Source organism: Scomber scombrus, chromosome 8 (assembly GCF_963691925.1).
Source record: "Scomber scombrus chromosome 8, fScoSco1.1, whole genome shotgun sequence".
NCBI classification, from domain to species: Eukaryota; Metazoa; Chordata; class Actinopteri; order Scombriformes; family Scombridae; genus Scomber; species Scomber scombrus.
Window position 1 is genome coordinate 30,221,701 of NC_084977.1, and position 26,128 is coordinate 30,247,828.

A 26,128-nucleotide genomic window follows, 5' to 3' on the forward strand; every position below is an offset into this window, starting at 1 on the left:
TCCTTCTTCCTCCCTTCCTCCCTTCCTTGACTCCAGGACAACAGGAGGGTTAAATGAAGTCATTATTAGTATAAGTCCACTTAAATACACTGTGGGTGGATAAAATATGTAATATTTATCATTCTTTTGTGGTTACACCATTTGACATTTTCAGGAGCATTCAGTCTTACTTTTGGTAAAAACCTGATGCTGCTTTTAAAACTATTTTTAAAGATGTTTTTGAATTGAATCTTGCCAACCCTTATTTGTCACTGACCCTGATAAATTGTTTTCTGCTCTTTCGTTCTCTGTTCTCTGTCTCAGGTGTTTATTTCGACAGCATATCGTATAAAGAAAGACTGAAACTGGAACAGAAACACATCCACTCGCAGCTCATTAGTCAAATGAAGGCTACACACACAGGATGGCCTACTTTTAGTATCTTCTAGAGGAAAACAGATGAACAGATGCCAAAAAAAAGAAAAGAAGGAGAAAAAAACCCCAGCTTGAAATCGGAGCTTGCTGCATTTTTAAAAAAAATCAGACTTTTTCTTCTCCAACTGAGTCTCATTTGTTTGGAAATTTAAGATAAATCACATTTCCAACCAGGGAATAATTATACAGACTTGAGATGAAGCATATTTTTGGTTATATCTTGTGTTCTGAAGTTTAGTTTTAATTTGAGCTGATGTCCCACATACTGCAAACTGTGGCCCAATTTATTGTGTTTTGCATTACCCATATCTATTTATTAATTTGATTTGGAACGTATCTGAAAAAGACTGATGTCAAAATATGTCAATACTTAGTATATCTTTGGGTACACACTGACAGAACATATGCAGTAAACACAGTGTATTGACATTATATTTATAGATAATATTATTTATTAATATAATAATAATATATATTATTATATTATACATTGTTTAGTAGTATAATATGTTGAGATAGTATCTCAGTATTTTGAGAAACTATCTCAAAATATTGACTAATCTTATGATTTATTATTATCTCATTATTTTGAGATAATAAGTCATAATATTTAGATACTAAGTTGATATTTTGAGTTACTAAGTCATTATTTTGAGATAGTAACTCATTATTATGAGACACTAAATCATTCTTTTGAGTTTATAAGTCATTATTTTGAGATTTTAAGTCATTATTTTGAAGAACTAAGTCATTATTTTGATATAATAAATCTTTATTTTGAGTTACCAAGTCATTATTTTGATATATTAAAACTTTATTTTGAGTTACCAAGTCATTATTTTGAAATAAGTCATTATTTTGATATAATAAATCATTATTTTGAGAAGGTTTCTCTTAACATTAAGTTACATGATTTTTTTTTCAACACACTGGCAGAAATGGGCTTTGGTAGTTTTGTAAGTTGTTTAGATATAAACTTTTCTTTCTCTTTTTCTTTATCTTTTGTTAATTAAAAAAAAGAAACAAGAAGTGGCCGTGAATACTGTAGTTAACGTTGAAATAGTTTTCCGTGGGACACCTGAAGGCATCACGTCACCTAGTTATTTTTTTCCCGATGGGGCACCTGAAGGCATCACGTTTCCTATTTTTCCGAGGGTTACCTGAAGGCATCGCGTTTCACGCCCCTCTGTCAGCATCAGCGTCGCTCCCACAATGCAGCGGGGCGATGCATTAACATGGCGGCTGCTGTTTAGAGCTGAGGGCCTTTTAAACAAACACCATGTAGAGCAGAACCATGGAGACAACTTCACTATAAACATCAAACCCATCATCATCACAACTACACTCAGCTACAGAGTAAGTAAGTTAACACTCGGCTGGTCTGTGTAGTCGAAGGGTTAAGTTTTATTTTCTGTTTCTGTGTGTTTAAAGACTTACTGCTGCTGCTTTGGTAACTAGGAGCCCCAGTGTTATTTATTACCCCTGTTAGCTGTTAGCTGGGCAACAACCCGGGGTAGTTACCGAGGTAGTTACTAGGGGTAGTTTCCCGGGGTAGTTACCAGGGACAACCCGGGGTAGTTACCGGGGGTAGTTACCGGGGGTAGTTACCGGGGTAGTTTGGGTTAGAGACCCCGGGGTAGTTACCGGGGCAGTTAGGGTTAGTTACCTGGGTAGTTAGGGTTAGAGACCCCAGGGTAGTTTTTACCGGGGTAGTTAGGGTTAGAGACCCCCGGGTAATTACCGGGGTAGTTTTACCGGGGCAGTTAGGGTTAGAGACCCCGGGGTAGTTTTTTTACCGGGGTAGTTAGGGTTAGAGACCCCGGGGTAGTTACCGGGGTAGTTTTTACCGGGGCAGTTTTTACCGGGGCAGTTAGGGTTAGAGACCTTTCCTAAAATACACGACACGTATTTTAGGTTTTGATGTTGAACATTTCTTCCAGTCGATGCTTTTTATTTTAGTTCCTGTTTGGGAAGTTGTTGTTGTTGTTGTTGTTGTTGTTGTTGTTGGAGGTGAAACGTTAGAAATGTTACCAGTGTTTTGGTTTAAAGCAGGGGTCTCAAACATGCGGCCCGCGGGCCAGAACCAGCCCGCTTAGGAGTCCAATCCGGACCACTTTCCTTCCTGTCTTCTCTTCCTTCTCTTCCTTCCTTCTATCTGTCCTTTCTTTCTTTCCTTCCTTCCTTCCTTGCTTCTTTCCTTCTCTCCTTCTCTTCCCTCCTTCCATCTGTCCTTTCTTGCTTCCATCTTTTTTTCCTGTCTTTTCTTCCTTCCTTCCATCCTTCCTTCCTTCCATCTGTCCTTCCTTCCTTCCTTCCTCCATCTGTCCTTTCTTTCTTTCTTTCTTTCTTTCTTTCTTTCTTTCTTTCATCTGTCTTCTCTTCCTTCCATCTATCTTTCACTCTTACCTCCCTTCCTTCCTCCCTTCCTTCTTTCCATCTTTTCTTCCTGTCTTCTCTTCATCTCTGTATTCAGTAACATGTTAAATATTTAAAAAATTAGGAAAAAACCCTCCTGAGCTAAATCTTAAAGGTGTGACTTCAGATGTAACCTCCTTTTATAATCATCAACATTTTCACAAGTAACTTTAGTTTCATTTCACATTTTTCAACACTGCTTACCCAACACTGATGGGTCACAAGTTAAATAGCCGCTGGGCCGCTGCTGGCCATGTGACACAGTTTGTACACAATTACCTTTAGCCACAAACTGGACATATTGTGTGTGACACAAAAGGGTTAAATCATTGAATGTGGGCCACTTTTCTACATTGAGGATAACTGTGTAAAAGCACTAGATAGACTAAAGCTATACACTATTTATAGGCTATGGTTTGTTTGTTGGCTGGAAGGTTAGTGGGGGGGGAAAGTAGCAGCGTAATGGTGGAAAGTGATCAAATAAATAAAATAAAATACTATATATATACAATAAACAATCTGTGCAATATGCAGGTCCTGAGATTATAAACATGTGTGCACTGTTCCTGGCATTTATAGTAAGGACAGGAAGGATTTAACAAAAGTAAAAGGTCAGTATAGAAACACGATTAAAGGTTTTTAGGAGAATACCAATATGTTGTGTTTGTGTGGCCGTCGCTATGAGCAACCGTGACTCATTTGGCTGAAAGTTGCCGGTTAACATTGCTATGAATATTAGTCATAGTCATAGACAAAATAAGTGATTAATTTAATAAAAACTAGACTAAAACTAGGTTACAATAGATTAAAAAAGACAAAAGATAATAAGAGTAGAAGATAAAACTAAAGAGTGATAACAATGTGTGTGTGTGTGTGTGTGTGTGTGTGTGTGTGTGTGTGTGTGTGTGTGTGTGTGTGTGTGTGTGTGTGTGTGTGTTCATTTGCTAGATTTAGTTTTACAAAGTTAGGAAAGTAATGTGTAAGTTGAGCCTGATGCCTTCAGTCTCTTCCACACGGAGACGTTTACAGTTTATTAATTCAACAACAGTGTCGAGTGTCAGCCGATACACAAAGCCCAGGTATCGGTATCGGTGCGTCTCTCGTGTTGACCTGAACTGTATAAATTAAAATGACATAATGCGGTCACTAGCAGAGCCTGATCGATGTATGGGTCAGCTGATATTGACCTTTCACAGATGTATCGGTATCGGCCTGTATGTTGTCTGATATGTGTAAGTTATATAGGCAGCATTTAATGTACATTTGATCCTTTTTCTTAACTCAAATTTAATATATATGTAAGGGTTTATTTTTGTTATTTTGTTAGTTATAATTAGTTTAGTTAGTTATAGTTATTTATAATCAGAGTAGTTTAGTTTTACGTCATTTTATACAATAAAGTTTATCATCAAATGGTAAAATATCATGCCTTTATTACAAATCTTTGTCACAATTGTTTTTAAAGGGATCATGGTTTATGTATATGTTCTTTATATATATATATTATGTTGTTGTTGTATAGATATATGAAATAAGCAAATTATATAAATATGTACATACTTTAGAGGCATATTCCCCTTTTTCAAGATTTTAACAAGACAAAAATAATAGGAAACAAAAAACAACAGCAAAAAATAATTTTGTTTAACTTTATATATAAAATTATGGGTTGATATATCAATATTGGAATTTTTTCACTCCTTAATATTGGTATTGGCATCGACCCCAAAAAATCCAGTATCGATCAGGCTCTAGTCCCCTGCACTTGGGGTTTTTCCTCCTCCCTTAACCCTAATAAAACCTAAACCCTGATCCTAATATCATCAGCTTGGTGACGACAAAACATAACCAAAAGATACCCGAAATTAATAACCCCCAACGCCGGAGGGCAACGATGAGGGACACGTTATTTTAACGGTGGAAACAGTCTCGGCCATGACACCTGTTCATATGATATGTTTGTGTTTAAAGATAAGGAGAGGCGAGGTTATTTGTAGAGCCGGTTTAAACAACACGGCAACTCAGCCTGGCATCAAGACAATATAAAAAGATATTTAAGGAACATTTAAATACATAAAAATAAGATAAAAATGGGATAAGATGGAAAAACTAGAGGATAAAAGTTAGAGTGCAGTGCAGGAGGTTAGTCAAAAGCCTCAAATTTAGTTTAAGAAAAGGCAGCGACAAACAGAAAAGTTTTAAATATTCGTTTCTGCTTTAAAGGGAAAGTTCACAGTTTTTCGTATCTGTCTTAAAACAGCAGTGAGGCATCCATATAAACACTGAAACAGACTTTTCTTCGCTGTAATCATTCCTCCTGTTCATGCTGACCGTTAGAAGTTCAGTCAGGAGCGACACAGTGAATGAAAGTCAAAGGTAACTACGAGATAAGGTGGAAGATAAGCGTTTATTATTATAACAGATGATGTGGAGGTAATTAAGTCTCGGGAGGCTGACGAGGCCGAGGAAGTGATGGTGATGACGAAATGGTAAAGGGCACATGAACTAGTGAGAGAGTGAGAGAGTGAGAGAGAGAGTGAGAGTGTGTGTGTGTGTGTGTGTGTGTGTGTGTGTGTGTGTGTGTGTGTGTGTGTGTGTGTGTGTGTGTGTGTGTGTGTGTGTGTGTGTGTGTGTGTGTGTGTGTGTGTGTGTGTGTGTGTGTGTGTGTGTGTGTGTGTGTGTGTGTGTGTGAAGGCTGACAATGGAGGTGTGTCACTGTGCTAAAATAAACCTTTAAATGACTGTGTGGACAATGTAAGTGATGGAGGACAAAATCCACAGTGTAAGAAATGTATTTAAAAGTTGATCTGAAGCTAATATGAAGCTTCAGCCATCCAAATGAGTCAGTGTTTAGTGTTTTTAGTGCCAGTCTTTTTGTTACTATACTTCCACCACAGCTCAACAGGGAAACACTAAGAGGGAATCTGATGCTAAAAACACTGTAAATGTGTCAGATATCACTTGATATGACTAACTCAGACTGCTGAAGCTCAATAGAAGCTGATCATCTGCTTTTAAATGACTGTGTGGACACACTCGATTTTGTCCTCCATCACTTTACATTGAAAGCACATTTGAAGGAGATCTTTTAATAGTCAGTATGAACAGGAGGAATGATTACAGAGAGGAAAAAACCTCTTTCACTGTTCACAAGGACACCTGACTTCACTTTTCAGCTCTAAAACTTGCAGTGATGTGGACTTTTTAAAGAGCTGGTGATAAGCACTGTGTCAGGGATGCAACAAATGATTATTTTCATGATCAGTTAATCGGTTTTTGAACAGTTATTTCACCTGTAACACTTTAAAAAAAAGCACCTGACAGTCTATTTTTTTAAACCCAGACTTTAGGAGCCTGCCTCCCTGTTCATCCTCAGCCGTGGTGTTGACTCCGCCAGGGACGAGAGCAGCACGACAGCAGGGATGGATGGGTCCAGAAGTCCAGTGAAATCAGTCAAACAGTCTCAGCCCCGAGGAGCCAAAGCGTCGCCCAACGAGAAGTCAAACAGAGAGGCTCTCGCTCAGAGAGAGGGCGCCAAGTCTGCCGGCAGCCGCGGCAAAGAAAACCCCACTGCCACCACCACCAGCGCCGCCGCCGCCGCCGCCGCAGCAGCGAGGGATGAGCACAACGTAGGCGTCCATGGAAGTCGCGGGCCAGGCAAGACTTCCGCAGACACCTCCGACAAGAGGAGAGGACGATCCTCCCGGCTGACGAGACTAACCGGACGAACTAGTTCTGGTGAGAGAGGCAAAGGAAAAGTGGCAGGCCCACAACAACAACAACATCTACAGCAGCTGGTGGCACACGCTCCAGACGCACGCTCCAGACTCGAGACTCTTTCGACGGACAGCAGCTCATCGGCACACAGAGAGATCAACTCTCCTGTGGTGCCGCGTACACCTGAGAGAGGCCTCGCAGAGCTGGACAGGAGCTTCACCGCTGCTGCTCTAGCAAAGGAAAAGTCTCATGGTGGGTTAGGGTTTATTTATTCTTGAATTATTGCATCTTTTTTTACTAAATGTGTCTTTAATAAACTGCTTTTTTTTTGTCAGTAGGGTTGAAAATTGCAGCATTGATGCATCAGTGTGTGGAGCGGAGGACAGAGGCGAGGCTCGTCCTGGAGGAAGGGCCGCTATCAGAGCAGCAGCTGGGCCTCCGACAGGCAGAGGAGCGACTCTACAGAGACTACATCCACCGACTGCTGAAAGTAAGAGAGCAACCCGGTTACTCATGCACGGCGAACACTGGGAGGAGCTGGTAGTTTGCAGAAAGTCCGTAGGTGTCTGTAATTTGCATTTTTATTCCAAGCTGTCCACTAAATGGCGACTTCTCCTCTCCTTTATTGTGCTGGAGCCATTAGACAACAGAAAGGACATTAATCATCGTTTAATCATTAAACTCTTTTCGGCTCAGCTTCTCAACTGTGAGGATGTGTTAGATAAGATAAGATAATTCCTTTATTAGTCCCACTGTGGGGAAATGTACAATATTGCAGCAGCAAAGTGGATAGCAAAAATAGAGCATCAATAAAAACTGCAAAGAACAATAATTAATAGTAAGTACACTTACGCTCTTCTTTGCTTTATATCAATGTCAATTTAACACTCCTGTTGTCCTCGAGTCAAGGGAGGAAGAAGGGAGGAAGAAGGGAGGAAGAAGGAAGGAAGGAAAGTAGGGAGGAAAGACAGGAGGAAAGGAAAGAAGTTAGGAAGGGAGGAAGAATGAAAGAAAGGAGGGAGGAACAATGAAGGAAAGGAGGGAGGGAGGGAGGGAGGAAGGAAGGAAAGGAAATGAGGAAGGGAGGAGAGAGAGAGGAAGGGAGGAAGGGAGGAAGGGAGGGAGGGAGGAAGGGAGGAAAGGAAATAAGGAAGGGATGAAGGAAGGAAGGACGGACGGAGGAAAGAAGGAAGGAAAGAAGGAAGGAAGGTAGGAGGGATGGAGAAGGGAAAAGAGGAAGGAAGGACAGAGGAAAGAAGGAAGGGAGGAAGGTAGGGGGGAGGAAAGAAAGAGAGAAGGAGGGAGGGTGGGAGGACAGATGGAAGGAAGGGAGGAAAGAAGGAACGGTCAAAACAGACGGGGTCAATTTGACCCGGGAGGACGACACGAAGGTTAATATCTTAAGAAAGATAAAAGGAATTTTAAGAGGCTCTGGGAACCTGTTGGGAGTTCTAATAGACTGAAAATCAATTTATTAATTAAAAAAGTAACAATTAGATCAATAAATAATTAAGATCATTGTTAGTTGCTGCTATTTTTAGTATTGTAGCAGATATGCAACCAGCGCCTGTACTTATCAATAAAAAGGGAATTATAACACTCTAAACTATATAAAACTGTAAATAAAGCTCAGTTTACAACCTATACATATATGCAATAAAAATATATATTACTCAAGTTTTTTTAATTTATTATGCTTCGGCTGAAACGTGCTTCATGAATATCATTCAAAGAGCCGATCGCTGATCTGCAGCTACTCAGGAATATAAAATAAAAGTGATTTAGTCCTCAGGCTTTAGGTGTTAGGATGGCAGTCAGGTTGCTGAGGAGTCTCTTCTTCAAGTCACTGCTTGTTGTGACGTGTCCCAACATTAGCAGGAGGAAGTTGGTAGATAAATGCATCTATCTGTCAGCTATTAAATGAAGAATCAACAATTAGACACTGTAGGAATAGCACAACTGTAGGGCTGATAGAGGAAAACTGTGTTTTTGATTACAGGTTATCATTTAATTCAACAAGTCGTAAATAGTGTCAGGTGATTCAGACTGTTTGAGTACTGACACTAAAAATGTCTGAAAGTGTAATACTCAATTACTTAAAATCTAGCATTGCTAATTAAGATTTTATTATAAACAGAAAAGTGTCTATATTCCTCACAGTAAGGTCCAGATCTCTTTACTTTTGTCTCGTAGAGTCCGACCGATATATCGATCGGCTGATATTTGCCTATCACAGATATATCGGTATCTATGTTAATGCATCCGATATTTCTTTTACAGATATATAAGCTGTGTTTTATGTATATTTGACCCTTTTTCTTGATGTATACATATTAAAATCCCAGTGAAGTTTAAGGTTTTAGTGCACTGATGTAATTTATTCTTAACATGTAAAATATCACAGCCTCCTTTATATAGTGTGTTGTATGTATGTAGTGTTTGATAACCACATTTGAAGAATTACTGCAAAAAAATGTGTATGTAGGTATTTATTCTGTATGTTTAAGATTATTTTTTTAATTCCCTGATATCTGTATCGCCCCAAAAGCCCAGTAATAATCACCAGTCAGTGCTTCTGTTTCTGTGTTGGGTTATTGCTTGTGATCAAATGAATGAATCCCAGACTTTTCCAACTGTGAAATTGTTGTAAAAACATTATAATTCTGCATAAACTGATTGTTTGTTTTATATTTTTTTCCCTCTCCTCTTGTTTGTTTTTTTTCCACAGCAGTCCCCCGAGTACCCCAACTATCAATACTTATGCAAGCTCTGTTCTGTGCACATTGAGAACATTCAAGGAGCGCACAAACACATCAAGGAGAAGAGACACAAGAAGAACATAATGGTTGGTATAAAATGTGGATCTGTATAAAAACAATGAGGATAGATAGTGTCACATTTCCAGTAACACTTGGGATAAACCTGTATAACGCTATGTGACGAACACATGCATCAACTAGAAGAAGCGTGAGGGTCCAGACGGCAGAGCAACCCAAAAATAACACAGATCAGATAATAACAGAGCTGAGACTTTACATCTAAGATCATAAAATATGTTCATTATTCCTCTTCCGACCTGTGGGTAAGGCGGGCATGAAGCAACGTGTAAAAAAATGGCACCTAAATGGAGCAAAATGTGAAGTTTGTCTAGGCAGGAAACCCCCACCACCAATTTGGCTGAGCTCAGGTATTATTTGTTTCCGTTGTCATGGCTTCAGATATTTCCGCTTACATGTGAGATTAATTTGAACAGAAGGGGACTCGTTCTCCTCCTGAACAAAACAACGTTGTGTCTCCTTAATTAACCTCTGGGTCAGTGACAAATAAGGGTTGGCAAGATGAGCAATTAAAAAATATCTTTAAAAAATAGTTTTAAAAGCAGCATCAGGTTTGTTAAACTTACATTTTGTATTTTTGTTGGTTTTATATCATTTAAAATGACATTTGCACCATTTTTTTTACCAAAAGTAAGACTGAATGCTCCTGAAAATGTCAAATGGTGTAACCACAAAAGAAAGAGAAATATTGAATGTTTTATCCACCTACAGTGTATTTAAGTGGACTTATACTAATAATTACTTCATTTAAAAACAATGTAAGTGTTTCCTGATCTCCATGGTTACCAGAGTAAATGTAATATTTAGAACAATTGTATTCCATTACCTTTATTTAATATAAAGTGATAATGTAAGATCATGCCAAACTAGTTGATATGGTGTTTTATTGAAAATTTACTGTTTTTAAGCAAGTTGAATTATTTGGTACAAAGTTTTTATGGTTACACCACTTAGACATTTTTACCATAATCCTCTAATATATTCTCTCAAAATGGATTAAAAGCAGAAATTTGATGCTGGGTCCACAAAAAAAGAATGTGTGCAAGTTATTCATACGTTTATTTTCACATTTTAACCCTTTAAATTTAAACTAAACTACATGGACACAAAAAAAACCTCATTGACCCTTATAGTATAAATGCAACCATATTGTATACTGTATTATAATTTCACTGTTTCTTGCTGTAGACATTGTTATTATTTCCTGGTACAGGTATTAAAAAGGTCTTAAAAGTCATGACATTTTTATGTTGAGACTCATGCAGATACCCTTTAAAGTCTTTCCTAAAAAAACAAATCCTCTCTGTTTCTGCCGTGTCAGGAAAAGCAGGAGGAGAACGAGCTGCGCGCCCTGCCGCCCCCCTCCCCAGCCCAGCTGCGGGCCGTGGACGCCTCCGTCCTGGAGACAGCCAGGGAGCACGGCATCTCCGAGGAGGACTTTGAAATCCGGAAGGCCATGGTGATCAGGATGGAGGAGATCATAAAGAAGCACCTCTCAGGTTGTGCACATAGTTTTTAGATTTCATCAGCGAGTAGTTTCAAAGAGGAAATGTCTTGAAAAAAAACATTTTGATTTTCACATCCTGTGATTTTTTTGTAAAATATAGAAACCGCAGTTTGTGAGAAGTTAACACGCTAGTTTCTGATGTTTCACCGCACACAGCACAGCATATTTGTTTTAACCATGTCCTTTTTTTCTTCTTTCTTTGGTTTCACAGCTTGCTCTCTCCGTCTCTACGGTTCCTGTCTCACCCGATTTGCCTTCAAGACGAGTGATATAAACATCGACGTCACCTACCCTTCCACAGTAAGTTTGCTTCATGTCCAAACACAAGAAAAGGATCGTTGCAACACTCTGCATCTTTGAGCTCTTACAAAAGTTTACTGTAAAATGTGTTTTATTGCAGCAATAATCAAAATATGAACCTATTTTTTAAAAGCTATTTTCAACGGTATATGGGTTGTTTTATTTAGTTTTGTGACACTGGGTGAATATTTGGGTTGTAAATGACATTTGGATATCTGTTTTATTTATTATATATATATATATGAGTTAATTAAGGAGTAGTGAAAAGGGGAGTAGGAAATTATAAGTACATACTTTTTCCTAATCCTTTTTGAACACTGTTATTCTAATGTTCATAATGAATGAATAAACTCAAATAAAATTAAAATTAAATTACATTTCATATTTTTAGACAGTGGAAAAATTGCACAGTACAAACTCATGTTACATATTTTTGTAATTTTGTTTTTAGTCAAATAGTATTTTATTTGTAAGTACTTATTTATTTATTTATTATTATTATTATTATTATTATTATTATTATTATTATTATTATATTATCTTTAATTATTTATTTATTTATTTTTCTGACTTTTTACTTTTATTCCAAATATTGTTCTTTATTGCAGACTAGCCTTTTTATTATTTTATTATTATTTTTTATTATTATTATTTTTATTATTATCATTATTTATTTATTTTTTGACATTTTACTTTTATTCCAAAAATTGTTCTTTATTGCCTTTTTATTATTTATTTATTTTATTTTATTTATTATTATTATTTTTATTATTATTATTTATTTATTTATTTATTTTCTGACTTTTCACTTTTATTCCAAATATTGTTGTTTATTGCAGACTAGCCTTTTTATTATTTTATTATTATTTTTTATTATTATTATTTTTATTATTATTATTTATTTATTTATTTTCTGACATTTTACTTTTATTCCAAATATTGTTCTTTATCGCAGACTAGCCTTTTTTATTATTTAGTTATTTATTTATTATTGTTATTTTTATTATTATTATTTATTTATTTATTTATTTTCTGACATTTCACTTTTATTCCAAAAATTGTTCTTTATTGCCTTTTTATTATTTATTTATTTTATTTAATTTATTATTATTATTTTATTATTATTATTTATTTATTTATTTATTTTCTGACTTTTTACTTTTATTCCAAAAATTGTTCTTTATTGCCTTTTTATTATTTATTTATTTAATTTAATTTATTATTATTATTTTTATTATTATTATTTATTTATTTATTTATTTTCTGACTTTTCACTTTTATTCCAAATATTGTTGTTTATCACAGTCTAGCCTTTTTTAGCAGAGCTTCAACAGTATGTTTACACACAGTTCACATGTTGTTTGAGCATTTGACAAATAAACCTTTTTAAGTTATTTAAAGTTTTACAGCATAATGAATGTGATGTGTTGCGTCCTTGTTTTAATTAATAACATGAAGGTTGCAGAGTTTAAATCAGCAGTAACGTTTCGGCTCTCGCTCTCTTTCGTCTTTTGTCCAGATGACACAACCTGAGGTCTTAATTCAAGTGCTGGAAATCCTCAAGAACAGCCGTAAGTCTTTCCAAAACTCTTACAATTTGAGAATGATTTTAAATTGTATAAATGTGTTACGTAGTTTTGTCTGTTATTGGACTTGCTAAGTATTTGAACATTAGATTTATTAAACTTTTCCGTCTTTCTTTCTTTCTTTTCCCAGCTGAATTTTCGGAGGTTGAGTCAGACTTTCACGCCAAAGTTCCTGCCGTTTTCTGTCGGGATGTTAGCAAGTAAGTGTTGATCTGAGTGTGTTTTTGTCATATATGTAGCTGTGTGTATATATGGATGCTTCAGGGTGAGTTAACCCTTTACATACTGTTCATATTCTGACTCATAATTAGTCTCTATACCAATTCAAATTCATACATTTCCCATCAATTATTAATAAATGTTTGATTAATCTTACGGAAAACATCACAATCACTATTTTATTGTCCAGGAGAACATTTTATAGATTATGAAGAAAACATGTTTTAATGCTGATTTTTGAAATGTTTTAATAAACACAGGTCAATTGTGTTCATTTGCATATATAAAAATGTGTATTAGCTGCACAAAATTTAAAATATTATGCATTTTATTTCCATTTTTGTGTACTGTGGGTCACTTTACGGAAAGTCCAGCTAATGAAAATGTGTATAAGATGTTTTTAAAGCTCTCAAATGTGAAAATATGGGTCAAATTTGGCCCTGAACAATATGTAAGGGTTAAGTGACAGCTTATACTATTGTCTTTTAATACTATGAAAGCTACATGTGGTACTTTTAGGGTTTATGCCATCTCAGTTGAATCAGAGTCAGCTGATCTCGATGATTTAATTTTAGCGTTCTGTCCAATGAAAATCTCTAATTTAAGAGAAATAGAAAAAAAGCTGTCAGTGTCACATAGTTGTGCTTTTCTTTCATGTTTTTGACTTTATTTTTCAGTATTCTGCTTCTTTAAACACATTGAGGCATCATAGCAGGATAAAAACAGGAGGCTGGATTTAATTTAACATTTTAGAGTTTGATCTAATGCTCTTCATCGCTTGTCTTCCTCCTCCTCCTCTGTTCACACTCGCAGTGGCCTGATGTGCAAGGTAAGCGCCGGCAACGACGTCGCCTGTCTCACCACCAATCACCTGGCAACCCTGGCTAAACTGGAACCCAGACTGGTCCCCTTGGTGCTGGCTTTCCGCTACTGGGCGAGGGTAAGTTTAGACATCGGCCGATAATGAACCTCTACTGGGCTTTAGTGTGTGTGAGAATGTGTTAAAGATGCTCGTTGGATTACATTTTCTTGTTCATAGCAGCAAATATAGATACCTGAGATTTGTATTTAATTTAAAGGTGCAAAATACAACATTTGACCCCACTAGCTTCTGTGTGTTTACATGGAAAGTGCTCACAAAACTCAAATTACTGTCAAACTAGGCAGTGCAGATCATATATTAATTAAGATTTTGTCACTAAATTGCTTATTTCTTGCCTGAAATTGTTTTTAGAAAGATATTTTAGTGTTGCAAACTATTTAAATGTAATAAAATAAAGTTTGTTACCCCGAAAATGGTGCAAGAAGGACACGGAGGGACTTAGGGTTAGGGACCAGACTGGCTATCAAAGCAAACAGCGAGTCTCAGATTACACCAACACACAGAGAGAGTGTAACTTAATTCATTATATCTTTACATAGCTAATAGTTGTTAGCTGCTATATTAATGTTCTAAATCACTTCTGAATGTCGTATATTGCACCTGTTTTAAGAGTATTGAGTGGTTTTAAAATGAAAGGTCGTGTTTGCTTTGGTGTGTTGCCAATTTGACAATAGTGTCAGGAAGGAAGGGAGGAAGAAGGAAAGAAGGGAGGGAGGAAAGAAGGAAGGGAGGAAGGACAGAGGAAATAAGGGATGAAGGAAGGAAGGAAAGAAAGAGAGAAGGAGGGAGGAAGGGAGGGAGGGAGGAAAGGAAAGAAGGAAAGGAAGGACGGAGGAAAGAAGGAAGGAGGGAAGAAAGGAAGGAAGAAGGGAGGGAGGAAGGAAGGACCTGTGTACAACGTCATTCCTGCAAGATAAATAATACACATGACAATGAAAGATATGAGACATGAAGCAGTCCCTTTTTCACTACTATCAAACACTTATTTTTCTTTTCCTTAAGTTTAAAATTAAGCTCAATACGCACGTTTAAAACAAAATGCTAAAAACAGCTCAATATAACAAATCCCATGTTTGATTCAGAGGGCTTTATGACAGTCTGCACAGCATATTATCGTCCTCCATCTTTAGACTCTAGATTATTTATATAGCAACATTCATGCTTTCATAGGTTAATGTAGTTCAAAGTGCTTCACAGTTGACTGACAAGCTGATAATGAGACAGAACAAGTGGCAACAATAAAGAGAAGGAACCAAAACAAAGAACGGTTTCATACCGGCTTTATTTAGCATGTGGGTAAATGACACGCTATTTTTTTTTGTGTCCATGTGGTTTAGTCAAAATTTAAAGGGGTTAAAATGTGAAAATAAACGTATGAATAACTTGCACACATTCTTTTTGTGTGGACCCAGCATCAAATTTCTGCTTTTAATCCATTTTGAGAGAATATATTAGAGGATTATGGCAAAAATGTCTAAGTGGTGTAACCATAAAAACTTTGTACCAAATAATTCAACTTGCTTAAAAACAGTTAATTGTCAATAAAACACCATATCAACTAGTTTGGCATGATCTTACATTATAACTTTATATTAAATAAAGGTAATGGAATACAATTGTTCTAAATATTACATTTCATCTGGTAACCATGGAGATCAGGAAACATACACATTGTTTTAACCTTTGTGTCGTCCTCCAGGGTCAAATTGACCCCTTCTTTCTTCCCTTCCTTCCCTCCTTCCTTCCTTCTTTCCTCCATCCTTCCTTCCTTTCCTTTCTTCCCTTCCCTCCTTCCTCCCTTCCTTCCTTCTTTCCTCCCTCCCTTCCTTCCCTCCTTCCTTCCTTCTTTCCTCCATCCTTCCTTCCTTTCCTTCCTCCCTTCCCTCCTTCCTCCCTTCCTTCTTTCTTTTCCTCCCTCCTTTCCCTCCTTCCTACCTCCTTTCCTTCCTTCCCTCTGTCTGTCCTCCCTCCCTCCTTGTTTACTTCCCTCCTTCTTTACTTCCTTTCCTTCCTCCCTTCCTTCTTTCCTTCCTCCCTTCCTTCCTCCCTCCTTTCCTTCCATCCCTCCTTCCTTCCTTCCTTCTTTCCTTCCTCCGTCCTTTCCTTCCTTCTTCCTTCCTCCCTTCCAGTCCAAATAATTCAACTTGCTTAAAAACAGTAAATTCTCAATAAAACACCATATCAACTAGTTTGGCATGATCTTAGATCATTTTTAAAAAAGGGGTGTTTTAGGATGCTCAATATTGCCAAAATGCATTAAAATTTAAATGTAGAAATTCTCCAAAAATCTTTCTTTTTATTTGATGTCCTTGCCCTCGCTGGTTTTTCTCCTCTCTGCAGCTGTGTCACATCGACTGCCAGGCTGAAGGCGGCATCCCCTCGTACTCCTTCGCCCTCATGGTCATCTTCTTCCTGCAGCAGAGGAAGCAGCCCATCCTCCCCGTTTACCTGGGCAGCTGGGTAGGTAACAAGACCCTGCTTATCCACTGACACACCTGCATATATCATCATAGAAAAATAGTGACGCACACTTCTCTCCTACAACTTCATATTTGCTCATTTATGATCTCCTTCTGTTTCTACTTCCTGGGTTTGGTGGCGCATCATCCTCTTTGAATGGAAACTAAACCTAAAATAAAAGGTCTAGCTTTCGATATGAAGCTGATGCAGCTACAGTCATTCTTTTCTTACTGAACTACGTTACTGAAAGATATGAAAGGCATTTATCGCCTCATCACTGGCAGAAAACATAAGAGAAAAAAGGAGCTAAAAACAGTTTCATGGTGTCAGTGTGTAAAAGTGAGAGTTTGAATAAATAACAGACAGATAAGACATGTCCCGTTTAAAAGGCCATACTTGAATTTAGAGGACGCGATTGGCATGCTCTTTGTATCCTCAAATATCCCATAATCCACAATCCATAATCATCGACTTGCATATTCAGGATATAACATTTAACCACCATAGCTAATACCATTGATAGCATAAATCAAGTCATTGTTTAGCTATAAAATGTCTGAAAATTGAGATAAAAGTCCAACTTAGAGATTGCAATTTGATGAAATATTCAGTTTACAGCGACAGGAAACTAAGAAAAAGCTGCAACTTCTCACACTCACACTTTGTCAGCTGTTTGAATGCAGATTCTTGGTGATGAACTTCATGTGTAACTTGTGTCAGAAACTGTCTCAGGGTAAGTGGCAAGGAGGGAGTGCATGCAAGAGTTTACCTAAAACTGATGTAATGTATTAAAAGTAAAGATAGCACAAAGAAACAATAGAGGTTTGTAGGTCAGCATCATCAGAAATGAAAGCAGCTTCTAAAATGAGATCAGTGGAGGAGGGATCTGGTTTCTGATCTGCTGCACTCATGCACAGATTTACAGTAACCAGGTTAGTGCACTCGATCACCCACGTAAACCCAGTTTCTCTGAGTAACCCGTTTCCTTGCATCGCATGTAAAGTAGACGGTCTCGTATGTGAAGCTGCAGGTTCAGCCTTCAGGTTTGTCGACGCCTCCGTACAGGATGTGTCTGCAGAAAAAAAAGGAAAGAATGATCTCAAACCTGCACTAGGAGAGCTGTTTGAATTATAGGCTACTGTGCAAAGAGCCACTGCTGTAAAAGTCACAGTTAGCCTTCCTGTTGTCTTCCTGTCGGCTGAGCAACTTTTGTCCTCTTGAGTTAAAATTGACCCAGTTTGTTTTGACTGTTTATAAAGCATGAAGGTATAAATGATCACCCAATTCTGTGTTAGACCTTTTTAACTCCATTTCAATGTATTACCACAGGTTTTACACATATATTCTTGGAAATTATGGTCCATAGGCCTCATTTAATTGAAATTATACTTCATTTTTGAGTTAAGTTAAGTTAAGCGTGGTCTTTAACTGCACAAATGTACATGCTTTACTTTATTCACAAGCAAAGCGTTTAAGCTGAAGTGCTTTTCCTTTCTTGAAGATCTAAACCTGATCAATTGAGGCGTTTTTAATGCGTCTTGATAAGCAACATGTTCTCACTTGTCAGTCATTTTTGTGCCGCGAGCTGCACACGGCAAGAATTAACAGCAGCGTTAAGCAAAGCAATAAAAAACCACTGTGATTACAGGTATATAAATTTAAACTTAAACTCAGAGCGGCCCACTTCTGTTCCTCCAAACAGCGCCGACTGTGCAGCAGCAAGATGCAATGACATTATCTGCTCAGAGTTGAGCTTTTTCCAACTCAAGGTCCTTGTAACAAAAAAATATGCATGGTACGCTGAGTGGGAAAACCACAAGGCACAGTGTGTCCTGGTAGTCTGGTGGATAAGATAATAAATAATGAAACTGCCGAATTACTGGTTTGACAACAGCCAGGCAGACAAAGGCTTTGTGTCTTGTCTTAACCCTCCTGTTGTCCTCGAGTCAAGGGAGGAAGAGAGGAATAAGGAAGGAAAGGAGGGACGGAGGAAGGAAGGAAGGGAGGAATAAGGGAGGGAAGAAGGAAGGGAAGGAGAGGGAGGGAGGGAGGGAGGAAGGAAGGAGGGAGGGAGGGAGGGAGGAAGGAAGGAAGGAAGGGAGGAAGGACAGAGGAAGGGAGGAAGGAGGGAAGGAAAGAAAGAGAGAAGGAGGGAGGGAGGAAAGGAAAGAAGGAAGGACGGAGGAAAGAAGGAAGGAGGGAGGAAGGAAAGACAGAAGGAAGGAAGAAAGGGGGACGGCGGAAGGATAGATGGAAGGGAGGAAGGGAGGAAAGAAGGAACAGTCAAAACAGACAGGATCAATTTGACCCGGGAGGACGACAGGAAGGTTAATACTTTATCTCCCCATGTTTTCTGTCTCTCTACACACATTTAAGACCTAAAAAGTGAGGTGCAAGTCGATCGAAATTAAAAGAGTCATGCACTAATCCTGATTTAGGCAAGTTTAAAAGTTTAAATGCAGATAGAAGCAGCAACACAAGCTGTGAGATTAAGATGAAGGGTTATAAGAGAGTCTTTAAGTCTCCAACAACAACATGACGATACAGCCGTGACGGAGCTTCGGTTTCCTTTTCTCTCTCCTCCTTTCAGATCGAAGGCTTCGACTTGAAACGCGTGGACGAGTACCACCTGACTGGAATCTCCTTGGACATGTTCGTCCGGTGGGAGCACAGACCTCCGAGCTCCACCGAGGGGCGAGGGGACAACCGCAACGATGCCAGAGGGGAAGGCCGACCCAAACCAGAGCAGAGGAAAACTGATGACGGTCACTATTCGGAGGGATTGGTGAGTTCGGCTGTAATTCAGATTTAAAATCAAACTTTTATGGAGGAAATTGTTGATTTTATTTCGCCAGTTTTAAACTCTCCTCTTGTCGCTTTCTCCTTAAAGAGCCGCCTGACCCTGGATCTGGGTAAAGGTGTGTTGTTGGGCCAGCTGTGGTTGGAGCTCCTGCGTTTCTACACACTGGAGTTTGCCCTGGAAGAGTTCATCATCAGCATCCGCCTAAAGGAGCTCATCACCCGGGAGGCGAAGAACTGGCCCCGACGCAGGCTCGCTATCGAAGGTGAGAGAAGAGATACATTTATGGGTTTCTCTTAAACACTATTTAGTAGTTTGTTCCTTAGTTTTGGGGCATAATTGACAAAAGCTGCATCCCCAATTTTATTTTTCTATTGCTGTTGAACCTCCAATAAACCAGCAGCAGATGATTGCAGTGTTCTTGAAGGCAAATAATTAACAAAAGGAGTTAGCCATGTAGCTTGGTCCGAGCCCATTAAGGGGTTTGTATATAAGGAGGAGGACCTTTAAAGTCAATACTGAAACTTACAGGAAGCAGCTTAAACTGGACTAATGTCTTCTCTCCTCTTGGTTTTGGTTAATAGCCGAGCTACATGTTGAGGTAAATGCCAGAAACTGACTCTGCGTGTCTCTCTTTTCTTCCTCTAAGATCCTTTTGCCTTGAAGAGGAACGTGGCGCGAAGCTTGAACAGCCAAATGGTGTTCGAGTACATCCAGGAGCGTTTCCGCAGCGCCTACAAATACTTTGCCTGCCCTCAGAGGAAAGGCGCGGCGGGGCGTCAGAGAGGCAGGAAGGCCGGCAAGCAAGGCGCCAAGCTGGACGAAGCGAAGAAAGAGGCAGCGGCGGCAGCGAACGTGGAAGAGAGCGACGGGAAAGGTGATAAAAGTCGGAGCGGGCTCAAGAGGTTGAAGGACGAGGATGAGGAGGAGAGAGAGAGCGACGATAACGACGATGGTTCAGATCCGTCCAGAGAGAAGGATGAAGAGATGTTAGACGCCAGCCTCATGGAGCTGAACCTCAGTGAGGGGCGCAAACCCGCTGAGAGGATCGCTTCTCTCTCCCCCAACGGCCTGCTGGACAGTGACAAAGAGGGGGAGGATGATGATGATGATGATGAAGAGGAAGATGAAGAAGAAGAGGAGAACAGTGTTTTAGACAAAGAGGGGACAGTGGCATCGGAGGATCTGCACTATGTGTTCGATAGGATGATTTTCACCGGCGGGAAGGTAACGATAACGAGACACATTCACCTTTTTATACTTATTATTAGGGCCCGACCGATACTGTATTTTTGAGGCTGATACTTGATATTGCAGAGTAAAAAATGTAAATATCGATCTATTGGCCAATAATATAATATATACAGAATATATACATAATCACAATTTTTGTAATGATCCCTGAAAATGTAATGAAGATATGATATTTTACAGTTCTTCAGAAACTTCTCTGGGAAATAATAATAATAGTTAATAATAATAATAATAAAAATAATAATAATTAGCTATGAATTTAGTTTTAAACATGCATAAAAAACGACAACAAACAAATGCATATGTTAAACTTGAATTAAGAAAAAAGGTCAAATATACATAAAATGCTGCCTATATAACTTACAAGTAAAAGTACTGGGCTAAAAATGTACTCTAGTAAAATGTAGCTTGTTTAAAATTTACTCAGAGTAAAAGTTGCTTAGTTACTTTTCTTAAGGGGAGGGGGTGGTTTCCTCTCTTGTGTAGTGCAAAAAGGACAAGAGGATAGATAGCCTATACATCTCAAATTAGTTGTTTTAATTAAAGGTTTATTTACAAATTAAAGTGCAATGGCAAAATGAAATATGTCTACACACAACATTTAGGGAGTATAGTGTGTTATTTTTGTCCAAACCATCCCATAATACATTTTTCAAACAATACAACCATTGACTTGAAGGCGGCATTAACTGTGGATTCTGTAAACATCCTTTTTCTTCACCAACAGTCAAACTGCAAATCTATAAAATCTATAAAATCAGAACGGGTCAATGTCACAAACGTTGCAACTTTCCCTAAATCAGGGGTTATTATAGTTTTGAAATTTCAATTAGTTTTTATTTTTATTTAGTTTTTCAGTTTAAATGCAGTTTTTTTTATATATAGTTCAAACCACAACAGTAAAATCCTGCTTTTGCATCATTATTATTATTATATGTCTCATGATATATTATATATGAGTACAAAGACCTTAAAAGTCATTAGATTCGTACTTTAATAAACTGTGCAGATACTCAGTCTAACTGTGAGCTTCTCTCCAGCCGCCGACCGTCGTGTGCAGCATCTGCAAGCGAGACGGTCACCTGAAGGACGAGTGTCCCGAAGACTTCAAGAAGATCGAGCTGAAGCCTCTTCCCCCGATGAACGAACGCTTCAGAGACATTCTGGACGGACTCTGCAGGCTGTGCTACTGTATGTATCCACTAATTATAGGCTTTCATTGTACAGGATAATTACTCTGAAACTTTCTGAGAAGAGTTATATTACGTGGGTCAGTGATAAATACGTATGGCAAGATGAGCAATTCAAAAATATCTTAAAAATAGTTTTAAAAGCAGCATCAGGTTTGTTTAAATGTACATTTTGTATTTTTGTTGGTTTTATATAATTTGAAATGACATTTGCACCATTTTTTAACCAAAAGTAAGACTGAATGTGTCAAATGGTGTAACCACGAAAGAAAGAAAGATAGCAAGAAAGAGCAAGAAGTAGGAGGAAAGAAAGAAAGGAAAAAGAAAGAGAGCAAGAAGTAGGAGGAAAGAGAAAGAAAGGAAGAAAGAAAGAAAGAAAGAAAGAAAGAAAGAAAAAAGAAAGACAGACAGAAAGAATGGTGTAACCACAGAAGAATGATAAATGTTGAATATTTTATCCACCTACAGTGTATTTAAGTGGATTTATACTAATAATGACTTCATTTAAATAATGTAAATGTTTCCTGATCTCCATGGTTACCAGATAGAAGGGGTCAATTTGACCCTGGAGGACGACACAAAGGTTAAAACAATGTAAATGTTTCCTGATCTCCATGGTTACCAGAGTAAATGTAATATTTAGAACAATTGTATTCCATTACCTTTATTTAATATAAAAGTTATAATGTAAGATCATGCCAAACTAGTTGATATGGTGTTTTATTGAGAATTTACTGTTTTTAAGCAAGTTGAATTATTTGGTACAAAGTTTTTATGGTTACACCACTTAGACATTTTTGCCATAATCCTCTAATATATTCTCTCAAAATGGATTAAAAGCAGAAATTTGATGCTGGGTCCACAAAAAAAGGATGTGTGCAGGTTATTCATACGTTTATTTTCACATTTTAACCCCTTTAAATTTGACTAAACCACATGGACACAAAAAAACATCATTGACCCACAAACAAAAACTTATAATCAGTGTTATGTGATTTGAATTTGTGCTCTGTTGTTTTTTTAGATGAATTGTCACCGACGCACCCCGAGCAGCAGAAGCGGGAGCAGATCCTCGTCAGCCTGGAGAGGTTCATCAGGAAGGAGTACAACGGTGAGCGTTACCATCGGATACAAGAGACGAGAAATTCAACGAATTCCTACAAATGAAGACAGAAAAAAAGCTGGATTTATTGAATGTTTTTATCACATTTTAGTTATAAGCCTTCCTGTTTTTATCCCTTTCTGTTGTATTAATTAGCTGTTTTACTGTCAATTCAAACCTAACGCTTCCTTTGCATGTTTCAAATTAAAAGTCTTCCAGCTGTTTATGAGCCGTAGCGTCGTCCCTGCAGGGCTTTTATTGTGAAATGTGCAGAAATACATACATATATGAGACAGTATTTCTTTTAATGAGTGACAGTTATTATGTGAGACTTTCCGATAATGATACAGAATGTGTGTTTTTTTTAGCGATCGGGACTGAAATTAGTTTTTTTTTTTTTTTCTTCTTGTGTCTGAATCCGCAGATAAAGCTCAGCTGTGCTTGTTCGGCTCCTCCAAGAACGGCTTCGGTTTCCGCGACAGTGACCTCGACATCTGCATGACTCTGGAGGGTCACGAGACAGCTGAGGTAGACACACACACACACACACACACACACACACACACACACACACACACACACATTTGTCTTAATATATTTGTGAGGACACTCATCAATCAATAAATCCATTTTTATTAATATAGCGCCAAATCACAACAAAGGTCATCTCAATGCACTTTACACATTAAGCAGGTCTAGACCATACTCTTTAATTTATTTTAAAGAGGCCCAACATTCCCACATGAGCACTCTGCGACAGCGGCAAGGAAAAACTCTCCTTTTAATGGGAAGAAACCCATCTGGCTCTAAGTGGGCGGACATCTGCCTGGACTGGTTGGGGTTGAGGGAGAAGAGAGACGGGTTTAAACCTCCAACCCTAACCCTAAACTACACCTTACCCTTAAAACCAAGTCTTAACCCTCAAATCTCAAATTGCCCTTTGAAGTTGCGACGACTGACCGAAATGTCCTCAGAAACACTGGATTTCAACTCAAATTGGTTCCCGTAAAGATAGAAAGATACACACACACAAACACACACACACACACACACACACGCACACACACTGCCATTTGATGCAACTGATACTTTGAGTGTTTATTGGACTTTCTGACAAGTAATATAAAAATTAATTAAATAACACTTTGCATGTATGAGTTTTATTTAGTATTATATTTTTCATAGCATTTTTTTTTAAACAAACAAAAACACATGAATACAATGTTGTTTAAAGCCCTTATAAGTCCTGTGTAAAGCTCATATCACCACCTACTGAACTTATTATGTATGATGATGATAAATAATGCATGAACTGCAATAAAATGACAATTGACAGATGTGCAGATAAATGCGCTTCTATACCTGCTGTATCTCATTTGATACAAACACATTTTCAACAGGAATTAATATATTAAAATAAGTCATTCAGTAATTCAACACTGCATTGGTTTATCTGTGTACTACATGTATCTGATCTCATACATCAGGTTTCTCAGGTAAAGAAATGATCACACTGATCATGTAAAGCTCTCTAAACTTCATGCATCAAGGTGGGCAGCTGTGGCTCAGGAGGTAGAGCGGTCGTCCTCCAATTGGAAGATTGCGGTTCAATTCCCGGCTCCTACAGTCCACATGTCGATGTGTCCTTGGGCAAGACACTTAAATTGCTCCCGTTGCTGTGCCAATCTGTATGAATGTGTGTAAATGGTTAAATTCCCCCTGATGAGTAGGTTGGCTCCCTGCGTGGTAGCTCCTGCACATCAGTGTGTGAATGGGGTGAATGAAATGTAGTGTAAAGCGCTTTGAGTGGTCGTAAAGACTAGAAAGACGCTATACCATCAAATATGATTCACTTGGCTTTATAAAGAATCAGAGATGTGACCCTTCTTTTCACCCTCTGTCCAACTCTTATTTTGAAATCCACAGAAGCTGAACTGCAAGGAGATCATCGAAGGCCTCTCCAAAGTGCTAAAGAAGCACGCAGGTGAATTAACGTTTTACTGACTATCTCTCCATAAAGTCGGTGATGTTTTATACGTGTGAAGGACTCACTCTGACCGGTTGTGTTGCAGGTCTGAGGAACATCTTGCCTATCACAACAGCTAAAGTGCCTATTGTGAAGTTTGAACACAGACAGAGCGGTTTAGAGGGAGACATCAGCCTCTATAACACCCTGGTGAGTGACAGACGACCCTCATACCAGTTTATCTGCTATATAAGCTAATTAGCAACACTTTTATTTGCTTTAAAAGTTGCTTGATGAATTATTTTTGTGGGTTGATATTCTCCGCAGGCTCAACATAACACCAGAATGCTGGCGGCGTACGCGGCCCTCGACCCTCGCGTGCAGTTCCTGGGATACACGATGAAGGTGTTTGCGAAGGTAGGTGGACAGATTTATAAAGCGACAACTTCGGCACTTGAGAGATGTGTCTGAAAATGTCCGATAACTATTTCAACATACAAAAAACCTGATGATATTTGGACACTTAGGATCAGGTTGTACCAGGTAGGGCCGGGCAATAAATCGATATTGTGATTTTTTTATATATATTCTTCTTTTAACCCTCCTGTTGTCCTTGAGTCAAGGTCCTCGAGTAAGGGAGGAAGAAAGAAGGAAAGGAAGGAAGGAAGGAAGGAAAGGAGGGAGGAAGGAAGGATGGAAGGGAGGAAGAAGGAAGGGAGGGAGGGAGGGAGGAAGGAAGGGAGGAAGAAAGAAGGAAAGGAGGGAGGAAGAAGGAAAGAAAGGAGGGAAGAAGGAAGGGAGGAAGAAGGAGGCAGGGAGGGAGGAAGGAAGGAAGGAAGGAAGGGAGGAAGAAGGAAGGAAAGGAGGGAGGAAGGGAGGAAGAAGGAAGGAAAGGAGGGAGGAAGAAGGAAGGATGGAAGGGAGGAAGAAGGAAGGAAAGGAGGGAGGGAAGGAGGGAGGGAGGGAGGAAGGGAGGAAGAAGGAAGGAAAGGGAGGAAGAAAGGAGGGAGGAAGAAGGAAGGAAAGGAGGGAGGAAGGGAGAAAGGAAAAGAGGAAAGGAGGAAGGAAGGAAAGAATGACAGAGGAAAGAAGGAACAGTCAAAACAGACGGGGTCAATTTGACCCGGGAGGACGACACAAAGGTTAAAGGCTGCATTACAGTAAAAAAATGAATTTCTTTTGAGCATAACTTCCATCACTGCAGCAATCATGGACACATTTTTGGATCAAATACTGTATATTTTCCCTCTTGATCACAATTCTTTACCTTTTTCATACATTTTTTTAAATACTCAAATTCAAAATATAGACAGTGGTGAACATAGTGGAGCATTTAGCAGCTTAAAGAGCCAGATATTTCCCTCAGGAGTTGGTAGAGAGCAAAAACAGCTAAAAGAGAGTGAATATTGGACTTATATTCAGCAGGTTAGACAGAAACTCGACTCCTAATGAATGATAATGTTGCTCAGTAACTGCTG

General features: G+C 38.4%; 1 protein-coding gene across 1 annotated transcript in view; it reads left to right on the top strand.

Moving 5' to 3' along the window:
* Nucleotides 1-3,334: 3,334 nt before the first annotated feature.
* tut4 (terminal uridylyl transferase 4) overlaps nt 3,335-26,128 on the top strand; it is a 30,882-nt gene continuing 8,088 nt past the window's right edge. Inside the window, 19 exon segments of the mRNA XM_062423741.1 lie at nt 3,335-3,440; nt 6,173-6,798; nt 6,885-7,036; nt 9,275-9,391; nt 10,705-10,882; nt 11,102-11,190; nt 12,710-12,761; nt 12,907-12,976; nt 13,809-13,935; nt 16,219-16,338; nt 18,929-19,123; nt 19,229-19,403; nt 19,788-20,365; nt 21,433-21,583; nt 22,607-22,693; nt 23,109-23,212; nt 24,611-24,668; nt 24,757-24,860; nt 24,978-25,067. Of these exon segments, the coding sequence (XP_062279725.1) occupies nt 6,252-6,798; nt 6,885-7,036; nt 9,275-9,391; nt 10,705-10,882; nt 11,102-11,190; nt 12,710-12,761; nt 12,907-12,976; nt 13,809-13,935; nt 16,219-16,338; nt 18,929-19,123; nt 19,229-19,403; nt 19,788-20,365; nt 21,433-21,583; nt 22,607-22,693; nt 23,109-23,212; nt 24,611-24,668; nt 24,757-24,860; nt 24,978-25,067 (2,994 nt within the window). The 5' untranslated portion in view covers nt 3,335-3,440; nt 6,173-6,251.